Source organism: Pezoporus occidentalis, unplaced genomic scaffold (genome assembly GCF_034315485.1).
Source record: "Pezoporus occidentalis ecotype Australia unplaced genomic scaffold, CSIRO_AGI_Poc_V1 ctg284, whole genome shotgun sequence".
NCBI classification, from domain to species: Eukaryota; Metazoa; Chordata; class Aves; order Psittaciformes; family Psittacidae; genus Pezoporus; species Pezoporus occidentalis.
In genome coordinates, this window is record NW_026914763.1 from 412,057 (window position 1) to 424,725 (window position 12,669).

A 12,669-nucleotide genomic window follows, 5' to 3' on the forward strand; every position below is an offset into this window, starting at 1 on the left:
TGTGGATGGTTTATAAAAGGGAGAAAGGGAAACAGCCCTAGAGAGGAGGAAGCATGTCAGAATAGGATGAGAAAGACACAAGCAGTCAGTAGGAAACTGAGAATTTGGCTAGTCCAGCTGGGCTGCTCATCACAGCAAATGAAATGCATATTTCTCCTTCACTATCCAAAGCATTAGCGTGTGACAGAGAGTCAGGTAAGTGACTCCCAAACTCTCGCTGTGGATTAACATTCACTCTTCTTCCACCACATCGCAACACAGGTCAGAATTCAAAAGATGCTTTATCCTAACTGCCAGAGCTGCAGATCTCCAACTGGAAATGAAGGCATGCAGTATCCAGCCTCGCTGCTCCTTCACTTCCAACACGTCCCAAAACTATCTATTTGACTACTTTGCTAATGCTTACAAAAGTACATGATTTTCAACGGTGATCTCTGAGATGTGGTCATCTATACATGGATTCATGCTGTCTATGTGTACATACACATCAGCATTCCAGGCCACTTTTTCTGCTGCAGTAAAACACAGCAGCAGATACAACCTGGCCTGTCTGTACACATGGCATAGAACCTAAGATGGGGCAGGTACGCAGCCAAACCCTTCCCTTCTTCAAGGTCTTAACAAACACCACTGGTGGCTTCCAAGAAGGAAGACAAATAGGAATGCTGACTCGAAATGCATCTAAAAGCAACACACCTTGAAGAAAAACAAGCCAACACACGACACAAAACCCCAAACTACTCACTACATGCTCCCTTTAGCTTGAGGAGTCTCTCAATCCCTGGATCAAGAAAGACCAAAGGCCACTCTCCAAAGTCAATATCACATCTGGAGGCTTCAATGAAAGCACACAGCTAACCAAGCTGAGGGGAGTCCTGGGTGGCAGCTCTCCAAATTTTGGGCACAGGAACAATAGGGAAACAAATGGTAATGTGTGAGCTGAGATCTGAGTGCTGAAATATCTACAGCTGCCTCACTACAGAAGGCTGAAGCTCTCAAGAAGCAGCAGATATCACACCTTGTGCCTATGGACACCGAAACACAAGATAAGTTTGTGAAGGATCTTGTGCAACATCTACAGCACTTCAAGAGCTGAAGCCCAGTAATGTTTGTGTCTGCAGGATGAGCTCTAAGTCCTAAGGAAAAACATATCCCAGTACAACAACATAAACATCACTGTAACTACTCCTGAGTGCCTGTAAGTGCTTCTTAGTTCAACACATAAACCAATTTTACTAGATCATGAAAAGCATCACATCAGCTCTTATTTGCTGTTATGGTAGAAGGACGCACTGCTGTCAAATACCCCAAACACTGTTTCTTCTCTTCCTCTCCACAAGTTATACTGGGGTACCTTGATTCTTTTTAATTAAGTAAGCGGGACCCCTCAGTGCCCTAAACTTTGAGCTGTTTCAGCTGAAACTGAGCAAAGTAATTATGCTTTCAGAAAATCCATTTTCTGTCTTTCAGATCTAATCAGTTACAAAGACCTAATTTCCAAAGCCATCAAGGACCATTTATCTAAACTGTGGATCGTGCGGCTGATAGTGTATCATTGTAATATTTCGCCCTTAGACACTGTCACTTCCACAAAGAAACCTGCAGGATTCTCTTATTAAAATACCAACTCCTTTATGACTGGATATTAACAAAACACAACCTCAAAAAGATTCTAATAACGCCACGTTTTAACCAGACATAATTGAATATTTACAAAGCTGTAAGATTCTGAAGAGAGCAATTATCATGGAAAGCGACAGGCACCATTAGACATTCCACCTGTAACACACAAAACAATTGAGAAGTCAAAAATTGAAGGCAGGCTCTTGTGTCATTCCAGCCTGGATTTGATACAGGAACCTTTGAATTCCGCTCCTAACTTTCATCAGTGAGTTGGTTTTGATTGTGTAGTACCACACCGTCTGCACTTAACTTTTAGGGGCCTCATTATCTGCTTGTTTATAAGCGGAAAATAATCATTCCTCTTCTCCAGGGTGCTGACAGTCTCACTAATTGCAATGCATTTTGAGATCATCAAAAGAAATACCACATACAAGTGGAAAGCATAATGGTTATTTTATAAAAGCATTTATTAATCAAGACTTGGTTGTAACTTACTTAATTCCCAGTCCATCCTTATTTCTGAAGATGAGGGGAACTCTGAGAGCTTCTCTTTGCACGTACTCAAAAGTAAAATCTGTTGGAATAATGGATAAAAAAAATCCAACATCAATTACAACAGCCTTAGCACCTCACGTTCCATTTCCTCAAAACACTCCCCATTTCCCTTTTCTCACCAAAGAACTCCACTACCAGTTAAAGGAAAATAGAAAGAGAATGCATATTTTAGGGCCAAAGCGGAAACCAGATGACAGACAATGCTCTCCCAGCTGCTCACCATTTTTCCTGTGCACTGATGCACAGAAAACAGAATCCACTCAGAGTCTGTCAATTAAGGTCTGGGGTGAAACACTCAATGAAATACCAAATTAACAGTTTAACAGATAATGAAATGACTGCACATCAGCCTGGTTCTTTGGGGGCAAATGTGTAGTTTAAACTGATTATTGAAGTTTATGTATTTTAAGGTGTACATTTCTGTTTAGGAGAAAGCCATGTGAGCATTATCTGTGTAGAGCAGAATGCCCTGATGGTGTGAACACAGAACTCTCTTTTTATGTGAGGGTTACTCTAACTTCCCACAAAGTACTTTTTAGTTACTCAAAAACTGCAGGAGCTGATAGGAATCTTAGACAGCCTCGGACACTTGGGAAGACAGTGGAAAATGAACAATTTTGGGTGGGAGTCACACAATCAAACTGAAAATTAAACATAAATGTGTTGTGTTAACACTGCCCAGTATCACCTTGTTGCTGCACTGTGAGGATTAGGCAGAACTGGCCTTGCCTGGGGATTTCTTTATGCAACCATCTGATACAATGGCAGCGATTTGGGGATTAGAGAGGAAGTTACAAGGCAGCGATTTGGGTGAGCTGTGCCTACAAAACCCCACACTCCCTTTGGAGCCTTGTGCCACAGAGAGAAGAGGAATTCCTGCAGTGGCCATGTATGTTTCTATGGTTCTGCTATTCCCACATTCCTACAGGAAAAAAATGACTTTTCTATAGCATCCATACGCTACCTTAAAATGGAAAACACTGCCTGACTCTCTAGCACTTCAAAATACACTACATTGTGTGAAATACACCACACACTTTATGTAGTATATTCAGATACACACAAGTAGCTTAACTTCCCCAAGATTCAGCCAGCAACATGCAAACTTCCTGGGAGAGATAAGAACCTCAGACCTGAGCTTGTAGCAGTGGTTTTCTCTATTACAGAGCCCATACTGACAGAAACAGGGGACACAGAGGCTCAGCTTCCACTCCTGCAGATGTATTTCCCTCTATTTTTACAACTTTTTCTTTGCTGTATTCAGTTAGTAATTACGACAAGTAGGGATATAATATTCCTACTTAGAGTTAGCAAATCAGAGCACTGTAATTATCCATTTACGAAACCATTAAAATGATGGCAACTTTATTGCTACTAGTCTCAAAATAAGTGTAATTGAATCCTCCAATTAACTAAGGTTACCAAATAAATACTTCTGTACTAGAGAAGTCTTCCTTTCCCAGAGGCATTAAACTACTGCCTCTAGGTAAGCAAATAAATAAACCACAGATATTTTCTTAAGGACCCTCATCCAAGTCAGAAAGTCAACAAACATTAAGAAGAAGCTGGGTGGAAGAAGCAGAGGCAGCTGTAGGGAACAAGTAGCTCTGACAAACTGCATTGAAGCCAAAAATCACACCACTGCCTGGCAGCACCTCGAGGAAAAAACCTCCAACCACATTCCTAGCAACAAAATACATCAAGAGTTATCATGAAAAAATAAAACAAGAATCTGGGAAATGAAAATAAATGAATCTATGGCTCAACCAATTCCATGTGTGCACACAAACTGTTTGATTCTTACTGTCACTGTTGTGCCTAGATTCAACTCTTGGATATAAAAATAAACCAATAGTAAAACTCAAGGCAGAGCAAGTAGGAAGGCAGAGCCTTTCTTCTAATGCCCCAACAAAGCGCCTAAATCCCTTGTGGGGCTGAACAAAGCAGACCCAGACCACAACAAACTAACAAAAGACACTCATTTATTTTCAAGTTCCCTAGAAAGGAGAAGGCAACCCAAAGATACGAGGGAAACTATGGGTTGTACTACAGTTAGTGTAGCAATGGCAAACACTGAGTATTTGGAAGGTGAGGGTAGAAATCCATCATTTTCTGGAAAATTAATTAACATTTTCCAGCTCAAAAAAAATAGGTGTTTGTGTTTTGTTTGGAGGAAGAGGGGTCAGGGTTGAGCTTATCTCCTAAACAAATACCTTCCTCAGTGAGATAGGTATTTAATTTCTCCACCACATTAACTTTTCTAAAAGGAGCTTAAAATGCTCATGCAAAACGAAGCCTAAGGGAGAAAAGGAAATTTTCTAAACTAGATTAGTGGCTCCCCCGTTAGAGCCATTGCAGGAGGATTACAAACACGACTCCTCTTGCCTGAGAAAGCCCTCAGGAAGGCCGAGTTTTGGTGAAGACCATCTGGGAATCAGGAGCCTTGTCGGCAAGGCTGCAGTAAATAACGGTGACCTGCAAACCTCTCAGTCCCATTTGATTCCCGGGCAAAGCTCTCCCGTTTCCCTTCCTGCCAGGCAACCACGCTGCCTTTGCCACCGCTCCGTAATTTAAGTCACCTAAGCAAACCAAATCACGTTATCCTTTAACGCATGATAGGAACACAAAGTGATTGACTTTAAAGGTTCCGACCCAGGCGAACACCCTTTACATCCTTTCGCAAAAGGATTCAGCCAGAGCGGAGGAGGAGCGGGAATCGCCTCCGGCGACGCGGGGGCCTGGGGGTGCAGCCTGTCCTTTGCCAGGACCTAATTCCTGAGCATCCCAGCGGTGCGCGGGGTCACGGCAGCGGCGGATCCACGCCGCCTGCCCAGCACCGTGCCGGGGCAACAACCGCTCTGCGGGTGCAGGACCGGGGCTAACGGGCACAGCCGGGGTAGCCCCATGGCAGGGCGGGCTGCAAGGCCCCGGTGCAGCAGCAGCCGCCCCCCGGCGTCGTCACCGGATCCCCGGGCAGGGGGCGCGGGCGCGAAATACGAACCCAGGCGCGGAACTACACGTGGAGGCTCCGCGAGCGGAGCGGAGCGGGGCGGGGGTAGCTCCGGCCCCGGCCCGGCAGTTACCTTTCCCGTCCATGGCATGCACGAAATCCCCGTGATACAGTTTGCTCTTTAATTTCTCTTCCAAATTGAAACTCCTGATGCTGACAATTTCCTCCACGTCCGAGAGATCCTCGTTCTCATCGTACCGCCTTCTGCCAATGGAGCGCTAGAAAACAAAACAAAACATAAACACATTGTCCGGGGGGGGGGGAAGAAAGGAGGAAAATAAATGAGAGGAAAGCGCATGCATCGTGCAGCCGAGCTGATAAACAGCGCCGGGAGGAAATAATTAAGGTGGCAAGACACAGACTGAACAAAACCTGAACCCAAACATGCAATTCCAGCTGCGTGCACAACCTTTTCCATCCCGCGGCACGGAACTAGACCCGGATAACAGGTGTTTGGCTGCGGGAACCAGCGCGGGGGCCGCGGGGCCGGAGCAGCCGGCTCGGGGCGAGCGGGAGGCCGGCGGCTCTCGCCCGAAAGTCACGGCCACGGCACCGAGGCGGTCCCGTTAAACCCCCCGTTAGCGGCGGCCAATGCTCGTCAGCGGCCGGGTTGTTTTTATTAATATTGTTATTTCTGCACGTGAATACAAGGCGATTTCCCAGGGAAGGGAATGGGGGGGGGTGTGGGGGGGTGTGAATCATTTAATCCCAGGCACGGCATCCCGGTTTCGGGATTTACATAATCCCCGTGTTTCCATAGTCACACCGGAAGCCGCGATTTAAAAATCTATGGAACGCCGCGATGGATGCGCAGCCCCCGCCCCACTCCGCACCCTCCGTTCACCTCCGCGGCGAGGGGCAGGAACGGGTTAAATGGGGGGGGGTGGGGGTGTCCCGGTGCCCCCCGTAGGGGCTGGTAGGTGGTGGGCTGAGTGCTAAAGGTAGGTCGGCGGGTTCCCAGTTTGGGGGGTCGGAGGGGGACCCCCGATGCAGCGGCCACCTCCAGCGGTTCTGCCCCTCTCCCTGCAAACCCGGCCCGCGGACACAAGCGGTGGATCGGCATCAAACCCGCAGGAAAGAAAGAAATAATAAATTCTATCTATTATCGTCCCACCCTCTCCTTCCCTTCGGTTAAATTCCACCCCCTGCCCCAGTGCCTAAGCTGCTCTCTTGCAAACTACGTCGCTCTGCTGCCTCCGCTCTCCATGCACTGCTCCCTTTGCAAACAATTAAGCAAAATCAATGAAAAGGCACGAATAGGAAATCGGCAGACGCCAGCTACACACCAATCTTCTTCCAGAGTCTGTCTCTGCCTCCATTTTTTTGGAGAGTTTCATCACTTAATTGTCAACAGTTCCTGTCCTGCATTTTTGGCTCACATGGGGAGGAGGAGACCCAAAAGCCAGCGAGCTCTCGGTAAAGTTTTGCTATTTTGCACCAGCACTTTTTTTTTTCCGGGGGGGGGGGGGGGGGGAGGAGGGGGAGGGAAGGGGAGGGGGGTGGCGGCCGCGGTGATTCCTTTTGCAAAGTCCTAAGGAACCATTTTCAGGCGCTGCGTGTGGAGCGGGGCGCAGGCGTCGCAGTGCCCGGAACGTAAACACGACCGGGGTGGGTGGGGTGGGTGTCCGGGGGAGCGGTACCGGCGCTGGGCCGGGGCCGCGGCTGGGTCACGAGTGCGCAGCGGCCGCACGCAGGCGCTGAACGGGTGCGCAGGGAAGGGGGGGAACGGACGGAGGACGAGGAGGGGGGGACCCCACGAATGCGCGGATGGTCCCTATGTGGGTACCGCCGCCGGGGACAAGCCCTAAAAGTTGCGCGGTTCCGCTTACATGGAGGGAAGCGGGCTCAGCGTCCGCCCCACGTTGTAACGCGGAGCACGGTTTATCGGACTCCTGTAAAGGGTGGCGAGTGAGCGTGGCAAACGCTGTAAAAGAACGTTATAATAAGTGGAGTTGGGGTGAATTCCCGCTGCGTTGTGCCCACGCTATGTGCTCGTACCACGCGTGCAGCGAGGCACCCCCGTCGGCTGCTGCAGGCGCTCCGAGAGCTGCGCACCGTGTCCGTCCAGTGCGAACGGGTCCTGGTGTGCGGAATGTATTATTAGGTGCGAAATAAAGCAAAATTGCCTTTGTAATACGTGTGTGCAGCAGGTAGGTAGAAACCGCGTGGAAAAGTACATCAAAATAATAGGGAATAGCTGCTGATACAAAAGAAATCTCCAGACTGGCGATGCTGCGGGCTCCTGAAGCTGTCCCCAGAGTCCTGTTTCTACAACACGGATTCCCATCTACTCTAAATTGATGAAGAGTAAATACCGAGACCATTTCACTGCACCAGCGGGGTCAGAGTGCAGGATTTGAACAGCCTCAAGGTTCCAACGCGTGGCTCCTCTCTGCAGTGACATCTTTACCACCCGTAAAGAGGGGAGCATCAAAGAGTGCCTAAACGCGGGGCCGGGCTGATGGTTGGGGTGGGTGCTCCTCTGCTTTGCTTTTTGCAGTTGATGCTGAGAATAAGTGTGTTTGTACCTTCGGTATGGTCCTTGTTCACTGCTGGCTCTCCTGGAGCAGCACACATCAGGGAGTGCTCTGATCTAACTAGTGCAGATCTCAGAAGGGAATTGCAAACTGTCTTTCTATGGCTTTAATTCTCACAATAGTTAAACACAGACTGAAATCTCTGTTAGAGAGGGATTTTTTCTTTCCTATTCTTGCCCACTTCTACCAACAGAAACAGCCTCACACAGTACCCAGTTATCCCTTGCATACCCAACCCATCACATTCTAGGTACTATATGAAACATTAACTATTATACCAAAGCTAAAACACACTAAAGTTCAACTTTGCAGGCCCTGCCAGTCATCTCTTTGCAAAGATCCGTATTTTAATGAACCATAATGTGCATAAAGGCAGGAGAAGCCAGAGTTCTAAGGATTTAAGGCAGTGACCTTCTCATTGTGCATCTGCAGAACCCTGAAAAAACCACGTAATTTTTCTCCAGCATCTCCCTATTTGCAGATGATTGAACTTTATGATCATATAGAAGTGTTGGATAGGCTATATATTGAAGTGTGGATTCCAGATGTCTGTTCTAGCAAGTGCATTATGAATCCACAATCCTGAAGAGATTTACACATATGTTCACCTTTCTGCCAAGACTACTCCATCTCAAAATCAAATGCATGTGTACATCTGCAAGTTTGAGGCTGCAGGACTTGTACAAGATGAATGGATGTTACTAGAGAATCATCAGATAAGAAGCACATCATCCATTCCACAAAAGTCCACCAAAAAAAGCCAGAACATAAAAGAAAATCAACTAATTTTTCTAAATTCTTTTTTTTTTTGGGACATGAACAATCTGAGACTCTTTGTGTATCAAAGAAACCAGGGGCTGTGTTCACCACATACACCTGAAACACCAGATACTCAAACAGGAAAGTAAATATGTGGTTTTAGAAATACCACATACTAAATCTAGGTATCTCTGAAAATAGAAAACATTTTAACCTTGTTTCAAGACAGAAATGATTCCTATTAAACTACAGTTCATTTTACCATTGAAGTAATACTGTATATAATCGGTATATTAATAACAAAGTCTCAAACTTAAAAGAAGTGGGGAAGAGGAGGCAGATGTGGGTGATGAGAATATCCACAGCTGTGTTACATAGGATAAAGCTATTTAGAAGCAATATTAAACCTAAGTGCTCCAGCATACAGGTGAAGTACTGGCAGATGAGGGTTATGGCTCATTTCCCCTCCAAGCAGATCATGCAAAGCTTTGCAGCAGTCCCTGGAGCTGGGCCCTGTGAGGCAGGGCTTGGTATGGGACAGTATGGAGCTGCTGAAAGCCTGGCTTTGTTCAGTGTAAAAAATGGGGGGAAAACCATTTCAGGTATCCAGAGTGTGACAAGGGAGCAGTGGTCACTGAGGAAGGGTCTGGCCTGAACTACACTGAAAGAAAATCCACTGGCACTTATTTTCTGGATGTTAATGTAGCTTAAATTATTGAAGATCTAATCATGCCAGTGTGCTGGATCCTGACCTTGCTAGCCTGAAAAGAGGAGCTCTCATTTAATTAAACTTGTACCGCAGGACTCTGCTAAAGTAAGAACTCCAGAGCTGTGCTTGGGAGGGCTGTGAAGAAAAGGGTTTATTTCACCCTTATTGAGCTTTCAAACATAGTTATTTCCTATTGGATAGAATGAAGTAATCTTAAAACATTTTTTAAGGTGTCTTTGATCCTGTAAGATCTACCATTCTATCCATTACTTTGGGTTAAGATGGAAGCCTAGATCTTTAACCGTTGTTCTATGAAGGAAGTTAAAAATACCATTTTTCTAGTCATGACACATCAAAATCCTTCCTCTGCAGAAACTCCCTCAACTAAACTTTAAGCTTTGCTTTCAGTGAGATCTGGAGAGATGTTTGCCTTGACCTCCTCACTGCTGACAAACCTTTATTTGCCTCTTGCAACTTCTGATGTGTTGTTTTTCATGCAGATCTACCATAATTTCCGTTCTGTGGTAAACTGATTTGGTTTTGGTACAATAACAGGAACAAATGGAAGTGATGATTTGCATGTGAAATGGAAATATGCTTTGGAACTCTTTGCAGAGGGCAGAACCTTTGCATGCTCAGTGCCACATCCATTAATCATACAGTACTCCGCGAACCCATTCTTCTTATTCAGTCCTCCTACAGAACATACAGAAGTACATTTTTAGCAGAAAAAAAGAACTCTGAGTATCCTTGTGCCTGTGTACACACTTCTCGGGGCTTTCTGGAAAGAAACTTGGACTTCTGCCACCTGCTCTGATTGTGTTCATGCCTAAATGATCCAAGAATGGGTTGACATTACCTCTAATTAGGGGTAATAGCAGCCTGCTGCTGCTAGAGCCAGTTGCTTTCCTCTTGCTATGTCCCTCATTTCTCCTGCATTAGGTGCAGTGTTCATGCAGCCACGGGATAAGTCAGTTCAATGACCTGATCCGGTAGAAAACTCGCCCATTAAGAAGAAAAAAAAAAAAACAAACCCGCTTATATTTTTCATTAGGTCAATTCACTGAAGCTCTGTAGCCATCTGATCGGTGTCATCTACAGGATGAAGAGTGTGGTTGAGATGAAGGAAGAGCGCAGGACTACACCCTTTTGGTGGCCTTCCGCAATTGCACTGATCAGAGGGAACAACAAAGCCCAGTCCTGAACTCCAGCCTGATTTCAGAACTCCCTGAAGCATTTCTAGGAGTTAATTAAGCATGACAGAGTCTTTTTGTTTCAGCTAACTCTAGAGTAGCAGTGCAGAGGTGTGTAATAATGAGTAATTAGAGCTGGCAAGAAAACAATTTATCCTGTTTAGTTTGTACCTCAAAATGGAGCTGTAAAATGTTCTGAACATCAAGGGGAAGAAGGGTAGCTTCTACAGCCCTAATGGTTTAGCTGCAGAAGCCTTGAGCCTCAGCTTATGTTCTCCTATTTAACAAACCGAGTTTTTATTTCTGATAGGAAAGGAAATGATATTTATTTCAAAGCTACAAAGATGGAAGCTGAAAGTTACACATGGGTTGGGTTTGGAAAAGGGGGATGGGATGGTTTCTTTACTGATTTTGGTAGGTCCTTTTCTGTACTGTTTCTCTGAATGAAACATGAACTCAACAGTTCATCAGTGTGCAATACTGTTGTATCTTTCAAAGTCCTTCCTGATAAACAGGGTCAGGACTGACGGACAGAAGAATAGAGAGAGTGAGTTCCAAGAGTCTGTTTTAATACAGTTCTTTAGAAAGACACTTCAGGTCCTTCTCAGATTTATCTCTTGCAGGTTTGTGTTTTTCTAGAGAAATCTGATTTTAGGGAACAGGTCAAGACGTAGGTATTATTTATGCAGTAGCACTGACCCATGATATTAAGAGTTCAGCAGTAATTTTGTGCAGAAATGAGATGAAATAGTGAACAATCAGTTTTGGTTATGTACATAAGTATTTTTCATAGCTTATGAGCAGCAATGCAAAATATTTTTAAATGTATGAATCCACAGAAACTAAACGACAGAGACCGAGTTTGCTTGAGATACAGAGGAAACTACATCACTGGGTTTCGATGGTTATCTCATCTCCCAAGGAAAATGCAGTACACAAAGGGGCTGTTAGTCACTGCTTTGCAATGCGGTGCTCAGACTTAGCCTAAGGCATCAGTGGGAGTCACACAAGAAGCCGACTGTGGTGATGAGATCTGTTTTGGGGTTGTTTTTTCATTTAGAATAAAAGCACACTGAACAAAGAGGATTTATAATCACAGAATCATTTCGGTTGGAAAACACCTTTAAGCTCATCAAGCCCAGATGCAAACCTAACCCTGCCAAGTCCACCATTAAATGCTTACTCTGGACTTTCACATAAATGGACACTATGCTGTCACACATAAAAGAGAAAGAAGGTGCGAAACACTTCGTAGAGGATCTGGCACACCAGCTTTTAAGGAGAGGCTGCAGGTCAAGCTCATTTGTAGAAGAATGAGTTTGACTCATTCATTGAGGTGTTTTAATGCCCCCGTAGATAAAAATCTAACCAGGAGCTGTTTTGTAAGAAGACAACTCCATTTATTTCCTGAGAAGAGAATGAGAAATTAAATCTATGTGGTAAAAAACAGTAGTTTCAGGGAATGCCTCTGAAGAGCTCCAAGTAAGATTTTCTTCTTGGCGGCTTCAACTACATCCCTTTTACAAGAATGCCATGTAAATGAAGAGCATTGAAACCTGTGTGGCTGTAGATTGTCATCACGTTTGCTGTGCATACGTAAATGAATGGCCTTGCAAATCAGAGAAGGGTGTGAAGAGAGGAACAAAGCAAAACCGTTAAAGAGAATGTGCTGAATTTTCCCTACTTGTAAAGCGAAAAAAGTCAACGCCATAGAAAATCACCCGTGCTTTTGATTTGTAATGGAAGCAGCACTGTGGTATGTGACCATCCAAATACCTGTAAATAGTACAAGCCTCCTTGTCAGGTGTTATTTATATTGTTAAAATTGTATATTTCTTACTAGAAATGGACTGCAACAGGTTGGTTCCTTACACATCCTTTAGCTCTCCAGACCCGGCAGTGTGCCTTGGCACCAGCACTGTGTTGTCTCACCTTTTCAGAAATCATCTTCAGAGCTGTGCCATGTATTTGCTATGGAGTTCTGCTCTATGCCTAATTTTTCCACTCTGTAAAACACAAAGAAAAAATAAAGTATGTTTTAAAAGGCTTGCATGAACGTGGCAATAAAATAATCTTTCAACAATGGCCTGTGTTCTCTGTTGAAATGTTCTGCTTGATCAAGGTTATCAGCTGTGTGCTGATAAAAACCGGGTTTATTAGGAGCTCTGGGCCCATAAAACCTCTATAAAACGGTTGAGTACGTGGCAGAGGGTTATCGATTTTAACTGGAATCGAGGGTGGCTGCTCTCAGGTTCAGATCCACAGGACAGATGTCGATTAAAC

General features: G+C 45.1%; 1 protein-coding gene and 1 long non-coding RNA gene across 9 annotated transcripts in view; one reads left to right on the forward strand and one right to left on the reverse strand.

Annotated features, from left to right (window-relative positions):
- Positions 1-6,604, reverse strand: part of KDM2B (lysine demethylase 2B) — a 111,902-nt gene extending 105,298 nt beyond the window's left edge. For 5 of the 6 annotated variants that reach the window (XM_062625918.1, XM_062625913.1, XM_062625914.1 and 2 more), the window contains exons 1-3: positions 6,475-6,604; positions 5,262-5,406; positions 2,119-2,197 (exon numbers count right to left, since the gene is read on the reverse strand). In XM_062625918.1, the coding sequence (XP_062481902.1) occupies positions 2,119-2,197; positions 5,262-5,406; positions 6,475-6,525 (275 nt within the window). In that variant the 5' untranslated portion in view covers positions 6,526-6,604. Of the gene's footprint in view, positions 1-2,118; positions 2,198-5,261; positions 5,407-5,597; positions 5,728-6,474 lie in introns of those variants that run through there. The other variant, XM_062625916.1, reaches the window with a different exon arrangement.
- LOC134167350 (uncharacterized) lies at positions 6,473-12,469 on the forward strand. Of its 3 annotated transcripts, none has more exons than XR_009966153.1 (2): positions 6,473-6,604; positions 10,136-12,469. It is a non-coding gene; the product is annotated as an uncharacterized LOC134167350 (long non-coding RNA). The 3 variants fall into 3 exon arrangements; XR_009966154.1 differs by having other exon boundaries at positions 6,493-6,604; positions 7,339-12,469; XR_009966155.1 differs by having other exon boundaries at positions 6,555-6,604; positions 7,379-12,469.
- Positions 12,470-12,669: the final 200 nt, after the last annotated feature.